The sequence below is a fragment of the Malus sylvestris genome, chromosome 15, assembly GCF_916048215.2.
Source record: "Malus sylvestris chromosome 15, drMalSylv7.2, whole genome shotgun sequence".
NCBI lineage: Eukaryota > Viridiplantae > Streptophyta > Magnoliopsida > Rosales > Rosaceae > Malus > Malus sylvestris.
Genome location: NC_062274.1, coordinates 39,845,188 through 39,864,072, shown reverse-complemented (window position 1 = coordinate 39,864,072; position 18,885 = coordinate 39,845,188). Strand labels below are relative to the sequence as shown.

General features: G+C 40.0%; 3 protein-coding genes across 4 annotated transcripts; 1 reads left to right on the top strand and 2 right to left on the bottom strand.

Annotated features, from left to right (window-relative positions):
• Nucleotides 1-9,528: 9,528 nt before the first annotated feature.
• On the bottom strand, nucleotides 9,529-10,868 carry LOC126602965 (uncharacterized). The gene is made up of 3 exons (XM_050269758.1): nucleotides 10,311-10,868; nucleotides 10,044-10,214; nucleotides 9,529-9,987 (listed from the first exon to the last, which is right to left on the bottom strand). The coding sequence occupies exons 1-3, from the start codon at nucleotides 10,866-10,868 to the stop codon at nucleotides 9,529-9,531; spliced, it is 1,188 nt and encodes a 395-aa protein (XP_050125715.1).
• A 1,514-nt stretch (nucleotides 10,869-12,382) lies between these two features.
• On the top strand, nucleotides 12,383-15,756 carry LOC126603390 (cyclin-A1-1-like). Of its 2 annotated transcripts, XR_007616252.1 has the most exons (11): nucleotides 12,383-12,728; nucleotides 13,157-13,547; nucleotides 13,655-13,788; nucleotides 13,986-14,078; nucleotides 14,230-14,363; nucleotides 14,472-14,547; nucleotides 14,653-14,763; nucleotides 14,859-15,008; nucleotides 15,116-15,250; nucleotides 15,347-15,600; nucleotides 15,648-15,756. XR_007616252.1 is itself a non-coding variant. In XM_050270220.1 (10 exons), exons 1-10 carry the CDS (start codon nucleotides 12,516-12,518, stop codon nucleotides 15,404-15,406), a joined length of 1,497 nt encoding a protein of 498 aa, XP_050126177.1. In that variant the 5' UTR covers nucleotides 12,383-12,515; the 3' UTR covers nucleotides 15,407-15,756. The 2 variants fall into 2 exon arrangements, 1 of the variants encoding a protein (XP_050126177.1); XM_050270220.1 differs by having other exon boundaries at nucleotides 15,347-15,756.
• A 71-nt stretch (nucleotides 15,757-15,827) lies between these two features.
• LOC126603389 (uncharacterized) lies at nucleotides 15,828-18,424 on the bottom strand. Its single transcript, XM_050270219.1, has one exon. The coding sequence runs from the start codon at nucleotides 18,413-18,415 to the stop codon at nucleotides 16,190-16,192; it is 2,226 nt and encodes a 741-aa protein (XP_050126176.1). The 5' UTR covers nucleotides 18,416-18,424; the 3' UTR covers nucleotides 15,828-16,189.
• Nucleotides 18,425-18,885: the final 461 nt, after the last annotated feature.

Sequence of the window (18,885 nt, the reverse complement as noted above, 5' to 3'; positions counted from 1 at the left end):
AAAATCCAAACTCCCATTTGTGTATCATTACATATTTGGAATAACCAGAAGAGAGTGCATTGCATGACCATTTCATTGCTATCATATAGAAAATATTGTTCCATTGCCTGAGAAACCCTACAGTTTTTTGTCGAATACAATTAATAAAAGGGAAGTAAGGTATTAGAATGACCAAAATAACCCTAAACACAAGTCATGTGCGAGGCACATGACTTATATTGGATGGAAAACTTAACAGAGTTAGGGAGAGATGACAAATTTGACACACCTCGAATCGGAATGTCCACCTGGACTCCAAATCGAGTTGTGCATGTTGACACCAGGAAGGTGACGAAGCCATAAAGTGTAGTGATGTGGAAATGTGAGTAAATGTAAAACTAAAAGTGCCTAAATGTAAGAGTGTGCTTGTGAGCGGGAATGAACTCATTTCACACGTGACGTCAAAGTATAAGTAAAGTACAGTAAAGTAGAATCAGAATTATATCGTCGAAGGTAATCTCCTAAACCAAGATTTGTTAAGAATTCTTGTCGACACGAAAGCTCTGCCACTAAAACCTCGAGGGGCCAAAAAATTGGTGAGTGGGCTTGAAAATAAAGCTTTATAAAACCTTTTCGAAAATGTAATAACCCCTCGCCGTAAAACAAATATAGTTTCAAAAAATATATATATATATATATATATATATATATATATATATTACATATAGTATGGAAACGCTTATCTTAAACCATAACATCACTAGAATGCAACAATTCACAATATTCAACATATAATATGCATGAAAACCGATAATCACAATAACTTGAATGAACAAAGATATAATATCGGATGCTCATCGACATATGTTGACACACGAGTTCATGCAGAGGTATTCTGACATGAAAAGACTGGGTGAAATAGTGACTTACGCTCTAGTACTACAATCACATGAAGATTGGTGCTATGCGCATCACATACGAGTCCTAATTGCCTATAGCAATCTAGGACAGGATTAGCACCTACAATGAATCCAAAGTGAGCGTACGGTAGAATGTGAACATACACGTGAAGCCTGACCCTAACCCGGACGAGTACTAACACTAGTGCAACACACGATGAGTAGATAGCGTAAATACTATCATGCAGCGGTAAATCAATAATTCATGTAGACATAATACTAATCAATAAAATATTAATCATGATCGTAAATAAAATCCCATAATAGTTCGCCTACATGTGCATCCCGTAGGATTTAGCAAAATTTCGTAAATTCCGTCAATGCGCTAATTCTTATAAACGTTAACATAATTTAGGTGTGCGTAGAAAATTTGTTATTAAATATATAAATGAAAAATAAATAAATATGTAATATTTAAAAGTAAAGACCTACTCACAAATCATGTAGTCGGTTCGAACCCGCCTCGCGGGCATCGAAGATCCTTGCAATGCGTTTCACCTATAAACAAAACCATTCACATAAATATATAACGTACTAACGTAAATACGCATTTTCGTACAAAGTACAGCTAATAAAACAACTATTTTAGAACGATCGAAATTCTAAAAAACGAATGGCAGATTCGAGTTCGACACGTCGAGAAACCTAAGGAGGGACCTCGGGATTCGCTGCATGTGCCACTTGCGGTGGCCCCTCGCATGTGCCCACGCGCATGCGAGTACCGTCGTACTAGTCTTCTTCGCGAAGCTTGCAGATTTGCAGGTTGCAGCCTCAACTTTCTTCAGAGCTTATTTTGAGCTCGATACCCAACCATTTTCAGTTTTCTACCTATGAAATTGAAGCCTGCTGACACACCCCGACCCTGATATTCCTCGAATACCAGGATAGACACGTGCTGGCCGACACCCGAGGGTGACAAAAGCCATTAATTGATACAAAAGCTAAGAATAAGAAATAAATAAGGGTTATGAATTTAAAATACATGAATTAATAATTTAGGAACGTGTTCAGAGCATACAACTAACTAGATTTCTAAAAGAATTAATGTAAAATTTAATAAATAAAAGGATGTGGGTCATAGACTTAAATATGCCAATGCAAAAACGTTGATGTCGGGATCGTATGCCTCGATTCTAAATCCTGAAGGGGGGCGCAAAACAAGGGTGAGTGGACCAAGTTCATATATATATATATATGCATAATACGAAAACAGTTATGAACATACTAACCCCCAGGTTTATATATAATGAAAACTACTACCATAATAAGTGATAGGTTTTCTGAAACTCTAGCATGCCATAAAACATCTCAATAGGTATAACGCGGAAAAAAATCATAGATCGTCTCGTAAGTGCGGTGTGCTGCTAGTAGGATCACTGAATAATAATACTCTCGGTCCAATGCCTGCACCTAAGTCTCTGTGCCCGTAGCCAGAGATAACTTCCTCCCAGCCCAATGCATGTCACTGTGTCGCTCAGCCTTTCGCTAGAGATTATTTCTCCCGGCCTAAATGTCAACACCAGATCATTACCCCAGGCGGCATAGTGTCCACTAGGTACGCACAAATAGTTACGTCTCTCAGAAATTCACTTCATAGTATAAAATCATCAATCATCTATACTATGAAGAGGGGTTTTTCGAAAACATGTTCTAGCATCCTATCGTTATCGATCAGATGGTCTACCAGATCATGGTTTTTATAAAAATACGATATATCATAATATACCTCAATATAGGCTAACAATTATTTCCTCACAAAAAAATGATGAGACGATAATCAACATTTCAATAAACATGCTTAACATAAAATCAGTTCATAAACTCGTAAGGCATGCAATTCATTTATACAATTAAACCATAAAATCATATAATTTTAGAAGGGGTCCACTCACAATACTTCGCCATTGAAAAGCTGCGCAGCTAGCAAATATGCAAAAGCCACAATAATTGCCCTTAAGCACAAAAATGGTATATTTAGTCAAACTCTACTCAATCAATTTAATTTGAGAAAACGGACATCGGAAACGAGTCCAGGACGATGAAATTAGCCTAGGAGGGGTCTCGGACGAAAACTGAAAGTCAACCCGAAAGTCAAAGTCAACGGTCAACTGTCAACGTTGACCAGGTCAAAGGTCAACCAGGTCAACGGGTCAAACGGGTCAATGGGTTGAAGTCAAACCTGGTCATGGGTCCTAGGGTTTTTGGGTTTAGGTTAGATGGGTTATAAGGAAAAGGGCTTTGGGTTGGATGGGTTTAGGGTTGTCTGGGCTTGGGCCCAGATGATGTGAAAATTAACTTGACATACAAATTAAACCCTATTAAACATGTAATTGTAGTATTAAGCAAGTAGGGATCGTTCTAGACCGGTGATTAACTAGGGATGCTAATCAACACAAATAAGACTCAAAAACACTAAATTAGACTCTATAGACTCAAAACACTCAAAACAGCAACAAACAATAAAAAAGACTCAAAACAGACTCTAAGGAGTTATTTGGACGAATTTAAGACTAGTAGGACTCAAAACACTAATTTGGATAGATTTAAACAAGTTTCTAACTAATCTAAGACACTTAATTAAAAGGGGGATTGATTTGGACGAAATTTAACTAAACTAAACAGATTGCAAAACAAAGTAAATTAGATGATTTGAATGGTGAAAACTTAGCCAGATGATCCTTTTCCACACATGACATATGCATATAAACCAGTTTCCAGTATTGTTCCCTTAGACCATGAATGACAACACCCCAAGTTAACCGTGACAACACGAATTAACCATCAAATTTTCCTTAACTCATTGAATTGGACTGGATACGCATCACAACCAAATTATCCTTATCAAGTTCCCTAACTATGAAAAGCATGATAGAGAGACATATCAAAGGTCATTAAGTTCCTTGAAAACCATAAGTATTGACGAGGCAATCATAACTATGAAAAGCATGATACTCATGCCTAGGATTCACGTAACACAATCATGACTAGTGACTTTTACTACTTGTGAATATAAGTTCATAACGATTAAGTGTAACTCCCTTATACTCTAGCATCAAGTTTATGCAAGAAAATTAAGTATGCATCCTCAATCAACATAGATAAACAAGTTTTGATAACTCAGATAAGCAAATCACATTCAAGACTCAAGAAATAATAACTGGATGTAATCAATTCATATAAAACATATAATCATGGCTTCGAATTTACCTCTAACTAAAAAGAAATTAGTTCCACATGTTCATGATAATTGAAAACAATATTAAAACCAACATTGAAACAAATTTAAAGATAGAAAGAACCAGGAACATCCCAGCAACTCCAATGGCATATTCGAACCCTCCTTGGATTGCAAGCCATGACACAAAGCTCATTCTTCCTTCCTTGCTGCGTTACTTGATGAATCTCTAAGAAATTGGCGTGAATTGTGGTGTAGAATGAATATGGGGGTGGTGGTTTGATTTGTGGCAGAAAATATGTATTTATAGGATAGGGTTTTGCGCAAAGTAGTGGAGGAAAATGATTACACAATCCTAGGGAAAAAGGACTAGGAAATTCGGCCAAAGCTTCTAGAATGGAATATCTGGCAGATTTCTAGAAGAAAAGCAATAAAAGGTGCGGCACCAATCTAGGGCAGGTGATAAGGCTTCTAGAAATGGGTATTTAGGTGATTTAATGTGTAACTGATCCCCCCTTGCAGTTGGAATTAAGATATGATAAGATTAGGATATGATAAGATAAGATAAGGTTAGTTTGGATAAGATAGGGTTGGATAAGATTTTGGATAACGTTTCCTTCTTTTGAGCTGATTCCTTATCTTCAATGTCTTGAATTAATTTCTTCAACTCTTTAGCACATTCCTAGCCTCTCTTGTACTTCAAATTTGTCCATTCCTTGTGCTCCATATGTAAGCTATCCATTTCAGCCAAAAACTGCTCTAAAATGCTCTAAAATGCACTTTCTTGCCAACTTTGTCATTTAGACCTATAAACACACGAAAATAGCTTAAAACACTATAATAAGTAGAAGCTAGCTATGAAAATGCAAGAAAACAAGCTAACTAAGTCACATAAATATGCTTATAGCACTAGACCCACACATACACACACACGGCCCGAAGGACTTATTGCAAAGAGGGCTGGGCTTTAAGCCTTTTAACTGAAACCGGCCTTAAAGGCCTTTTGGGACTTAAGAACAAATAAAAAAAATAAAAAAAATGGAACGGGTTGGGTTTTTAGGCTAACTCACCACGGGCCTAAGGCCCGAGACCTTTAGGGATGGCCTGAAAGGCCTGGTGTTGATAGGACCAAACGAAGAAGAAAGCCAAAGCTTCTACAGCTCCGGTCAACTACAAACGTTCACCCTAGACCCCGATCTAGGTATCAAATTGAAAAGTGAGACGAGGGGAAGAGATTTATACCTTCTATTAACCGTGAAACGGCCGGAGGTGAACGGAAAGCTCCCCGACACCCATGATTTTGCCGGAAATGGGTTTAGTACACCCGAGCCAATTTCGTGCTAAAACCTTGGTAAACATAATGGAATCACTTCAATAATCACCTCCAAACATCAACCCACGAAGAATATAAGGAAATACGAGGCTTACCTAACCGAAAAACGAAGAACTCTCGCCGGAGAGTTTTCTGGGTTCGCTGAGTCGCGCGACGACGGAAGAGAGAGAAACGACATAAAAGAGATGATGATGGTGATTGTTCTTGAGTAGGAGTAGCTGTGTGGTCACGGTGCAAGGGGACAAGAAAGATTAGTGAGGGTTTCGAGTGACAGAGGGAGAGAGTGTACGGGGAAGAAGAGAGAGACTCGTCGGGGGAAGGGAAAGAAAAGAAAACGAAAAAGAAAAGAATAAGTTGGGGTGCTGCCATATGGCAGTTAAAGGGAAACATGGAACCTAGATCAAAGGTCTAGATTCGATTAAGATAAAGGACTGAAATGAAAGATTTAAAATACGTTAGGGAGAATTATAGAATTACATATATAAGTGGGGGTGGGTGTAACACCTGCAAAACAGAGAGAGTTACAACATAAATAAATATATATAGCCCCATATATAGCCCGAAAGTAAATAGCCCCTCATTGGGAGAAATTTTTTTATGGAGCCCTAAAGATTCCTTGGAGTTGTAAAGTAGGTCATATCTACCACCTTTCTAGCTCCATATAGAGTCCCTCACTGGATATGCTTTTACAGATATAGGAAGTGTACTATCGGAATATATGGTAGGTTAGTTTGATAGATTAAGTTGTAGTCACCACTCTATGTCACCTCGTCTAGTTGTTGAGTTGTGATTACCACCTTTTCCTTGATTTAGGCAAGCTGATTGTTTCTTGTAATTAGTGTTCCATGTCCTTAATTTAGAGCTTGATTTGAGGAAAAGGTTGAGGTGTGTTGCCCGTTAGTCCATGCACTCCTTCAATCACTCTCAATCTCATATATATATATATATATATATATATATATATGTCTTTGTAACTTGTTAAGCTTTCTCATAATGGAATATACAATTCTCATACCAAAAAATCAACATAGCATCAGAGCAGGAAGCTTAATCGACCTATCTCTATGGCTTTTTGTTCTTCTTCTTCTTGTTCCTTCATCTCTTCGTGCTTCAACTTGTTTTCTTCAAATGGTAGAAGATGATCCTTTTGGCTCTGAGGCTGAAAGTTCCTCAGTAGTTTGTTTCAGCATTCCTGAAGCTAAAGTCAACCCTAACAAGTGATTATGTTCAGTGTTACCAAACGAGCTTAACTACCCCCCATGGTTCAAAGCAATTTCACTTGCTCTTGAAGGAAGGTACAAGCTTGGATTCATCAATGGATGTGTTGAAGTTCCCGATGTTTCATCAGTAGAATATGAAACATTTTTGTGCAAGGACCAACTTGTCATGTCATGGCTATTCAATTCTATGGAACCCAAGCTGTTTGAAATATTCTGTTTTTATGAGTTTTATCTTCATCTTTGGAAGGTAGTCAAGGAGATTTATGGAAACCAAAACAATGTTGCCTGAATGTTTCAGCGCAAGAAGAATCTTGCAAATCTCCAACAAGGTGACAAGTTTTTTGTTCATCATTTGGGTAGCATGAAAAATATGTGGAATGAACTGGATACGTGTCGACAACACACCACTGATGCCACAGTGCTTCTGAAGAGAGTTGATGAAGATAAAACATTTCAACTTTTGGCAAGTTTGGGTCTGAGTATGAAAGTCTTCTAGTCACATCTTGATGAACTTAGAATTGAGGGAAAATATTTGAAAAACTAAGTTCATTAAGCAACATATTGCATGCATTTAACAATTAAATGGTGGAAGTATGCTTGTATGCACTTTAAAACAAAACTTAAACCATGAAATTCAAAGCCTAGTAGTGGTGGTGAACCATGACTTAACTTAAATCAGAGAGATAAAGTTGAGATTTCTTTATACCTTTTTGGAGTTCATCTTTGTATGAGCAAAGGCTAATCACCTATGAGAGGGCCTTTATTCCTCTCCTTGAGTTGAATTCCATGGCCTTCATCTTCATCTTGTAGCCTCCTTGGATTCTTGGATTTGGATGCTTGAATGATTCTCCAAAAAGTCCCCAAAGTTAGAGACCTCTAAATTTCGACACCAAGGATGAGAGGAAGGAAGATGATGAGTGATGTGGGAGGTAGAAGATGCGTTCTCCTACATGGCCGGTCCCTTAGACTAACTCCAACCCTGGGCTAAAAGCCAAAATTTTAGCCCAAAATTCCCCCCAAACACCCCCCAACCCAAGCTAAAATATTGGGCTAAAAGGGGAATGCTAAAGTTGGGCCAAATTCCCTCCCCCCCCCCCCCCAGCCGTATGGACTCGCCCAATTTTGGGCCACTCTCGGCCCGTGGACTCGCGCACTCGCCCCACGCCCCCAACTTGCAACCGGAGCTCGACAGGAAGGGGGCCCAGCTTCAGGCCTTGTCGCCCACTCATCCGAGCCCAACGGCTTTTTTCAAAATCAGACGGGTAGCATTTAAGGACCGTTGGATCAACCAACGGTCCAGATTCAAACTTTATTTTTAAAAAATATGTTATTTTAAAATACATTGAATCCAATGGTTGAGATTGAATATACTCAAATCTAACGGTAAAAAAAAGATCTAACGGCCCAAATTAAAATCCAATGGCTAAAATAATTAAATAAATTTATTTAACACAAAATTTACCCAAAAACTCTATAAATACCTATGTATTTGTTCAAACATCCACACAAAATTCAATTTTCTCCTACAATTCTTTCAATTTATCTTTCTATCATTTCTTTCCATTTCCAAATTGTTCAACATGGCAAGAGAGCATGTTAGAGGTCGTAATTGGACCTTTGAGGAATATGTTTCTTTATGCTTGGCATGGGTTTCTGTTAGTGAAGATGGTGCAGTTGGCACAAATCAAAATAAAAAGGTTTTGTGGGATAAAATCATTGCAAAGTTTCAAGAAAACTGCAACGGCAGCGGGCGAGACTGTGGTGGTGTTTATGATCGGTGGAAGACTATCAACAAAGCATGCACTTTATGGAAGGGAAGTTTAGAGAGAGCCATGGTTGGCATGCCTAGTGGAAGGAGCGCCATAGAAATTATGAGTTTTTTTCTTGATATTTTATTTGTCATGTACATAATATTATTTTGCAACTAATTATTTTTATGTATTTTTTGCATAGGGTGACAAAGCAATGGAAATTTACAAGACAAGAGTAACACCAAAAAATCAAGTTTTTAAGTTGCAACATGCTTGGGACGTCCTCAAGGATTGTCCAAGGTGGGCAACCGATGCAGACCAACAATGGGGAAGATTATTTCAACATGAAGCCGCACCGAGAAATGAAGGTGGCGATGAAGGTGTCGATGAAATAACCCCATCTCCTTCTTTAGCAAGGCCCCCGGGAAGAGATAAGCAAAAGGAAGCAAAGAGAAAAGGGAAGTCCCAAGATTTGACGAGTGGAGACTTTGCTACCGGAATTGCAAAATTGCACGAAACTCATAGTGCTCGCCAAGAAGAAGCGGCCCGATTGCGTTTGCAAATGAAGGAAATCTCGGATAGGGAGGAAAATAGGTTTGAAATTGAATTCATGATGAAGGACCTCATCAAATACACTCCAGAGAGGAAGAAGTTCTTACGTAATAAGCAAAAGGAAATTATGCGAAAGTCTGCCTCAAGGAGTATGTTTCAAGATGATGAATCCTCTAAACCCTATATCCCAACATTTCAACGAAGTCCATCACCAAGTGAAGATGGTGGATATGATTGTTAAGTTTATGTAGTGTATGAATTATGTGCTTTATTAATTAAGTTTATTAATTGTCGTTTGTATTAAGTTTATGTTGTTTATTATGCTGTCGTTTGTATTAAGTTTATGTTGTTTATTATGTTGTTTATTATGTGGTTTATGTACTTTATTAAATTTATGTCTTATTATTATTGTTTCTATTTAATCTAGATGTCTTCAATAATTATTGTACTTATTATTGTACTTATTATTTCAACCTCCATTCAATAAATTATCCAACGTAGTAGACAAATAACAACATAGTACACTTAAAATTATTACATAAATGCTCAACCAACATCATCAACGTTCACCTTCTCGGCACCACACATGCTCAATCAAATCCTTGCGGAGTGTGTCATGAATTTGAGGAGCTTGAATTCTATTTAAACGTCTCATATACTCACCCAAGGTGACCCTATCATGTCGGGTCTCATATGTGGTTGGAGCGAGATATTCAACATCTCTTGCAATAGCTCTCGCATGTGTTGGTTGGTCATCATCCACATCTTCGTCTGAATCTTCTTCAAATTCGATGTACTCATCTTCCACAATCATATTGTGCAAAATTATGCATGTCATCATGATTGAATGGAGGTCTTCGGGTTGCCAAAATTGTGCAGGCCCTCTAACAATGGCCCATCGAGCTTGTAAGATCCCGAATGCTCTCTCCACATCCTTCCTGTAAGACTCTTGCCTCTGCGAAAATAATTTCTTCTTTGCACTATCGGGATGAGAAAAACTTTTGAAAATGTAGACCAACTAGGATAAATACCATCAGTTAGGTAGTAACCTAGCTCATACATATTACCATTTACCTTGTATCGAAATTCTGGTGCCCATCCATTCACAACCTCATCGAACAGAGGAGAAGACCAAAGAACGTTGATATCGTTGTTTGATCCGGGAGAGCCGAAGAATGCATGCCAAATCCATGTGTCGTAAGATGCCACAGCCTCCAGCACGATGGTTGGCTTGTTATGACGGCCCTTAAATTAGCTAGCCTAACCAGTAGGACAATTCTTCCACTCCTAATGCATACAATCGAGACTTCTTGTCATGCTTGGGAAGCCTCTTTTGTCTGCCTTGCGTAGAAGCCTTTTCAAGTCTTCACGAGTTGGCTTGCGGAGGTATGTGGCTCCATAGATGGCTTGAATTGCTTGACAGAAGCGCTTCAGGTTCTCAATAGCAGTACTCTCCGCAAGTCGGCAATATTCGTCAGTTGAGTCAGCAGAGCACCCATTAGCTAGCATTCGAAATGCAGATGTGAGCTTTTGATGAGGTGATAGACTTTGTCGGCCTACGACATCTATCTTCTTTGTAAAGTAGTGGTCATGATTGACAACTGCGTTCAAGATGCCTTCAAAAAGCTCTCTCTTCATCCGAAAATCATGAGCAGGAAATCTCGGCCGCTCAATGAAATAATCTTTCATCATTTGGTCATGACATTCTTCTCTATCACGCTGCACGAATGAACGTCCCGTGACAGAACCACGATGGCTAGATTCGCCATGGTGCTCATATTGCATAAACGAGTTTACAAGTTCAGCTTCGTTGTTGATCAATTCTAAATCCTCAATGTCAAGCCTTGCTTGGTATTGTGCCATCTCCATTGCCCTGCTACGCCTGCTTCTATCACCCATTGATGAGATATTGAGAATTTTTAGGAAACAAAAACTCTTTGAAAGTTGAAAGATTGGTGAATATAGAGGATGATTGAAGGTTGAAAGATTGTGTGATCAACTAATATTGGACCTGTGTTTATATAGAGGATGATTGATGAACGGTTGGTAAAAGTTGAAAAATTTGTGTTGAACGGTTGGTGAAAGTTGAAAGTTTGGTGTTGAACGGTTGGTGAAAGTTGAAAGTTTGGAGTTGAACGGTTGGTGAAAGATGAACGGTTGGTGAAAGTTTAAAGGTTGGTGAAAGTAGCTTGCTTTGTGAAAAATTTAATGATTTTTCAATATTTATCGGAATTTAAATTTTTTTAGATTAAAATGTTCATAAAATTAATTTACAATAATCTACATATTTATTTATTTTTTAAAAATTGATTTAAGAAAAAAATTAGCCTAAGTTCATTCTTTAATAATTCCGGGCTAAAATTTTAGGCCAGAAGGGTTGGAGTAGAAAAGATGTTTCTGGGCTAAAAGCCAAATTTTCCGGGCTAAAAAATTTAGCTTTTAGCCCAAGGGTTGGAGATGGTCTTAGAGAGAAAGAGAGAGCTTGTGTTCTCTCATCTCTACTTAAAAAAACCTAATGAGGTTAAGGCTATACCTAATGAGGTTAAGGCTATAAAGTTGCCTTTATATCTCCTTGTAAGTGTCTAGTTGTGAGTTGTGATTACCACATTTTCTATGATTTAGAGTAGCTGATTGTTTCTTGTAATTGGTGTTTCAGGCCCCTAATCTCATATATATCTCATTGTAACTTGTAAAGCTTTTTCATTGTAACTTGTAATTGATTTGAGGAGAAGGGGTGAGGTGTGTTGCTTGTCAGTCCATGCACTCCCTTAATCTCATATATATCTCATTGTAACTTGTAAAGCTTTTTCATTATGGTATATACAATTCTCATACCAAAAATTCGACATGTACGTATGGAACCATCAAGTATGAACTGATTATCAATTAAGGTCATATTCGCCTCCAGACTATTATGAGTTTATTCACACTGGTCTATCGTTCAGCTTCAATCAAACCTATTAATCTCATGTTTGTTTTGAATCATGTTTTCTATTGTGTCAGACAATACACCATCCTAATTAAATGGATCTACAATTTGAATTTGGAGACCGTACACAAATTAAATTGTTGCGACAAAGAGAGAAATCCGGTACACTGTTTCACGTCTATGACATGGCGAATTAGGTCATTTTATTTTGTAGGGTTGAAGCCTTGACGACCGTTTGAATTTGAATTTTCAAAAAGCACAAACAAACCTAAAATCGACAGCCTGTGACATACATCGCAAATAACGGACGAATCAGGCTCATCCGAATAAAACAAAAAGTCTAAGTTTCAAAACTCACGTGGTCCCACCCTTGTCCGCTCCTAACGAATACCGAGCCAAACGGACGGCCCAGATCGTCTCCCAATTCAAATTATCCAATCTCCCCGCCTGAAAAGTATAATTAACTCAAATTCTCACACATCAGTCTCCCTCACACTTTCTCTGCTGAAAACCAGAGCGCCACAAAAAGTCTCTCTCTCTCTCTCTCCCCAAGAAGCCCCTTTTTTTCTTGGGTCTGAGCTTCTTGGACTAAAAATTTGAATTGGGTTTGATCCGAAATGTCGAACCAGAACCGTCGTTCGGCGTTCCCCTCATCCTTGGCGAAACGGCAGGCTTTGTCATCCTCGTCTTCGGCATCGGGGAATGGTGGGAAGGCTGTGGCAGCTGAACCGCATTTGGGAAAGAAGCGTGCGCCTCTTAGTAACCTGACGAATAGGAACAGTGTGCCTAACAATGGTCTACGGAGCTCAGGAGGATCATCGTGCGCTTTGGTATGTGCTAATAATTGGTTTCGCTTTTTGTATTTTCGGTTTGTGATAAAATGTTTCAAAGGAAATAGATTGTAAATTTTGAATTTTTGTTTTTTATGCATTGACTGATGTATATCTCTGTACTTTTTATCTCTGTTGTTTTCTTAAAGTTTACTAGTATTTGGATTAATAGCAAGATAAAAATGCTTAGTACTTGAAGTGATGGCTTGGTTCGTGTGTATATCTATCTCGTTCGATCTTCTAATCGTCCTATTTTACATGCTGGATGTGTGCCTGTAAATGATAGGAAGTAAAATTTCAGAAGATTTTACTTCCCCTTCTTAATGCTAATTGCATTGAACAAAATCCGCGTACATGTAATTTGAAGTTTCACTTGGTCTTAACCGTTAATGTTTCCCGAATTTGATCAATTGATTTCATATCTTAAGGTACCATCCACAAATAAGATTGCCAAAGTGAAAAGGGGACCTCCTGCTTGCACTGGTAATAAAGGCGTGTCAGCGAGTAACCCGCCTGCACCCTTCTGTGTTAAACCAAATCTACCTGTTCTTCCAAAGGTTACATCTTGCCCGAGAAGGGAGGAAGCTGCTCCTAGCAATGTCCCTAGCACTTTCGCTATACCTGCCCCGTGCAGCATGGATGTTTCTCCAAGTAAATCGGATGGCAACTCAGTTTCTATGGACGAGACAATGTCAACTTGCGATTCTTTTAAGAGTCCGGACATTGAGTACATCGACAACAATGATGTTCCTGCAATTGATTCTATTAACCGGAAGACATTCAGCAACCTCTACATTTCAGACAATGCGGAAACAACAGGTGGCATATTTAAGCAAAATTTTGAATTTCCCTTTGCCTGGCCCCTTATATTTAAGTCCATCATTTTGAACTATAATAATCCATTTTTGCTTTGTTTCTGCTTTCAGGGATTGGCTGCAAAAGAGAAGTACTTGCGGAGTTGGAAGATGATAAAGTTGTTGATCTGGATAACAATTTCATGGATCCACAGCTTTGTGCAACATTTGCTTGCGATATTTATAAGCACTTGCGCTCATCTGAGGTTTGTGACATATCTCTGACACTATAAAATACAATGTTGTTGGAACTTTTATGTTTTGCAGAAAACTTTACATACAGTTTCTTCTGGCACGTATATGCGCATATAATCAAAGCTTCTGGATTTGTACTTGAAGTCCACTGTCTTATTGGTTTTGATTTATCTGTGTCTGATGTATGCTCAATTACCATGAACTTTAGGTGAAGAAAAGGCCTGCCACAGATTTCATGGAGAAAACTCAGAAAGACATCAATCCCAGCATGCGCGCTATACTAATTGATTGGCTTGTGGAGGTAATTGATGTTTCTTGAAGCGTCACATATTTAGTATAGACATGTTATTCAAGGGTTTACTTGATCACCTTTTTCCATTGTCTTATATCTGTATGTTTTTCAAATGTTTACTTTCAATCCTGTGAGGCTAAATTTCTAATTCCAACTGCAGGTGGCTGAAGAATACAGGCTTGTACCTGATACATTATATCTCACTGTGAACTATGTAGATCGATATCTTTCGGGGAATCCAATGAATAGGCAACGATTACAGTTACTCGGTGTTGCCTGTATGATGATTGCATCGTAAGAATTTATGCCCCCGATTTGTAGTGTGTTATGTTATTATTTCTCTCTTTGTTCTCATGATCACCAGTTTTGAATTACTGACAAGAAAAATTATTTACATTTCAGCAAATATGAAGAGATATGTGCACCGCAGGTGGAAGAATTTTGTTACATTACTGACAACACATATTTCAAAGATGAGGTTGGTTTTCATCCTGCTTCTGCTGAACTCTGGATTTTAGAAGATTATTCCGTGAGTTACTCGTACCTTTCTAAGCTACATTAACATAAACTTTCATTGCTGCAGGTTTTGCAAATGGAATCCGATGTTTTGAATTACTTGAAGTTTGAAATGACAGCCCCAACAACTAAATGTTTCTTAAGGCGATTCTTGCGTGCTGCTCAAGGGGCCAATGAGGTACTTTTGGAGTTTTCAAATGTCCCGTTCGTCTGTTTGTTTACTTCTATTAGAAACATTGGTTCTTTGTGCTGATTTTATTTCTGTATTACTAGGTTACGTCGATGCAGTTGGAGTGCTTAGCAAACTACATTGCGGAATTATCCCTTCTCGAGTACAGCATGCTTTGTTATGCTCCATCACTTATAGCTGCTTCTGCGATTTTCCTGGCCAACTACATACTTCTTCCTTCGAAGAGACCGTGGGTAAGTGTCCTGTTAATATTTTGTACGAGTTTACTCATTAAACTCCAATACAACATACACTTATCCATCCATTGTTTTCTGTTTCCATCTGTTGTTTTCGGAAACAGAATGCCACCTTGCATCATTACACGCTCTACCAGCCATCTGATTTGCTCGACTGCATCAATGCTCTTCATCGCTTGTGTTGCGATAGCCAGACTTCTAGTTTACCTGCTATCAGAGAGAAATACAGTCAGCATAAGGTATAAGCAAAATTTATCAAACATTCAACCTCTCTCTCTCACATGCCTACTTGTTCATGTGTAAATAACATTTATTATTGTTGATTTCTGTCGCAGTACAAATACGTCGCGAAGCTGCACTGCCCGCCAACAATCCCTTCAAAGTACCAAAGTTAATGGCGCTGGATCGGAGACATTTACATTTCGACTCCAATGTTCTTGTTGGATGGGAGGCTTCTGGTGACTTAACTTGTGTAGCAGCAGCCAGCAGAGCTAGTTTCAAGCCATGCCATGTAAATTTTTCCTTGTTTTTTACTTTATCTGGGAATCTTTGATGTTGGAGCAAGCCTTAGCTTTGTGCATGGTAATTGGTAATTGGGAGTTTTAGTTAACAAAAAGGCTCAATGTAGTTGATGAGTTTTGTGTATTTTTACTGTTCTATTGGGGGTTTTATCCCAAAATTTACTTCTAGATGGAACAAAATTTGACCCTTGTGGTTAATAGAAATTCATCGTCTTAACTTCCAACTCATCTTAGCGAATTTAAAAGTGACTTTGTTTACGGTAAATTGGGAAGCACACACCTCGAAAGAATTAAGTTAAAACAAAGTCGAAAAGTGATTATTTTCACAACTCATGTCAATACCAAATACATACGTTTTTCTTTTACAATCACCGTGTACATAACAAAGACGGTATGGAATATGCGGATTTATTTCTTCTTACATGGATTAAAGTAGCCTGGTAAATCCACTACATTTATACAGAGTCTTATTTCTTCTTACATGGATTAAAGTAGCCTGGTAAATCCTCTACATTTATACAGAGTCATAACAGTAGTAGTAATAAAACCAGAACACATTTTCTTTCATACGATTAAGATTTAACTAAATGAGATTTATTTAAATCTCAACCCTTCACACGTGAAATAAAATGTGGCAAGTGAGCAAAGCTGTTGTAATTACACACCACATTGATGCATGTTCAGGACACCGTAGCTAGGAACCTCATTGAGCCAGTGCAAGTCCTCGAACTCACACCCAGGCCTATCGATGGGCCACTCTACGTCCGTGGGCTTAATGAAATGGGGGACCCACACCGGTGTCCCATCCTCATAAGAATTTTGTGTCAGCCTCTTAAGATCAGAGCCGTCCAATTTCACCGTAAAGATCTCACCATAAGGCTGGTAGTGATGTGGGTTTGAGATGGGCTCAGCTGATATGGCCCTATAGTCTGAAGTGAAGACTAGGCTCTTACTATCCGGGCTGAACCACGGGTGGTTGGTCCGCCCGCCCGTCCCGCTTTGGATCACTTTCCGGAGGCCGGTTCCGTTCGGGCGAATCACGTACAATTCGAAGCTCCCGCTACCCGGGTCCTCTCGGTCCGATGCAAACGCAATCCAATTTCCGTCTGGAGACCAATTACACATTGTGTCCGTCCATGGACCTTCCGTTAACCTGTAGAGCCCGCCACTCTCGCCAACTTCAACGTCCATTATGTACAAGTTCTTATGACCCGTACGACCTGACCGGAAGACGATTTGTTTTCCGTCTGGTGAGGGTGAAGGGAAAGCATTATTTTTCCCATTTGTGGTCAACTTCTTAAAGGTCGCTCCGTCAACATCATTAATGGTGATGGCAATGATATCCACCTCGGCGCTCTCAGGTGCAAACTCCAGTCCGGCCCCCGTGTATAAGACGCCCTTGCGGACCGGGTCCCACGAGGTCGAGAAGGCGTTTCCAGGATATACCTGGTGCCGGTTCGAACCGTCCCGGTTCACAACATACACACCCGGGAAGTTCACGTAAGCGATGAGATCACCCCCGGGTGAAACCGAAGGAAACGAACCGTCGATTCTCAGGATTGACAGGTTCGGGATTGGGCTGTGGATGTTTTGAAGAAAGAGCTTGGACCCTTCTTGTTTGTTTCCGTTGCTTCTGCACTTGTGGTACCCGACCCGACTCGAATCGGGCGAGATGAACGGGTTGAAGTGGTGGGTTTGGGGGGAGACGTGCCGAGTGAGCTCCTTGAATTCATTCCTCACCAGGTCGAAAAGCTCCACGTGGCGAAAGCTCGAGGTGGGTCTTCTGGTCGCCAAGGCGATGAAGTCGTGGTTCCCTGGTGACGTGGCGGGTGTGAACGCGTGGAGACCCGGCGGAGTGACTCGCTGAACCACCACCGACTTGGTGGAGCTCGGACCCTCTCTCGGTAAAATTGCCCTGTAAACACTCCACCACTGATCCTCGCCTCTTCTGTGAAAGTAAATCGTCGAATCGTCGACCCAACTCGGCCAGCCACCGTGCTCGACCACCTTGACTCGCCTAGTCCCATCCCCAGTCAAAAACACGTAGATGTCCGTACTCAGGTCCTCGACCTCGCCGGTCCAGCCTCTCGGTCCGTACGAAGCGACCGCCGTCCAGATTCCGGACGGTGACACGGAGGGACTGAAGTCAGCGTCGCCGCGAGGAGTGAGCCTCCGAGTCACGCTCGAGTCCAGGTGCGTCGAGTACACCGCGACGGAACTCGTCCTTGGCACACCCGAGTCCTCGTGAGTGGAGACGTAAACCAAATAATCCCCCGTCAAAGTCGGCCTGTCCTTCATGGAAAGACGATTCTGCCCCTGCTCCAAACTTAACAGGGGGACCTGAACCCGGTCCGATACTTCAAGAGTGGACCGTCTTCCGCTGCTCGCCGTCTGGGAATTGAGATAAACGGCGTCGTAGAATATGTTGGAGAAGCCGTTTCTTTCGGTGACGTAGATGAGCTGGAGGTAGGGGTCGGAGCGCGTGGGGGATTGGATTCGGGTTTTGTTGGGGAAGTGGCCGTTGAAATTGACGGATTTGCCGTCTGTGATTTGGGTTTCGGTGGTGGAGGACGGTGGGCCCCGAATCGGGAGGGTGAAGATGTCGAAGTTGTAGTCTAATCGGCCAAGCGTGGTGAAGACGATGCTGGAGCCGTCGTGGGCCACCGCCGTACACAACCAGAGCGCCGCCGAATGGAGCAGCAAACAGATAACTGATTTGGGATTCATGTTTTGCTGGATTTCTCGGGATTCGAGTGGAAGAGAGAGTGATGATTTTGTCCGAATTACTGGAGGCGTTTTGGAGATAACGCAGGATCCGAGGGGAGAGGAGTGAAATGTGCCACGTGGGCAGTGCGGGAGACGTTGGATGGATGATGGAGTCATTTTCTTAGTGGGCCCACTGTTTGTCTATTTGTTTGGATTCCTCATCGGCATAAACCCACGAAACAACTTGTCACTTGGGACTTGAAATTTTATTCAATTTGTTTGATTTTTGTTTACTTTGGTGAATGATTGTGTGATTTTTTCAAGTCTTTATATCGTCATCTATTTATTTATTTATTTTTTGTCTATTCTATATTGTATACAATTAACATGACAAAATGCATTGTTCAAAAAAAAACAAAAAAAGAAGACAAAATGCACAACATTAAAATTGTACATGTTAGACCGTTTCTCCATTATTATTTTATTCGCTCATTACGATTAAGGTAATTCATTGAAAATTTATCATCGAGGCCAGGTAGGACCTAAATGACGTGGATTAACGATGTGCCTTTCAATTAAGGATATATCCATAATATTATGTCAATTATGGTTCTGGATCATCGATGCGGGTGGTGATATTGTCCTTT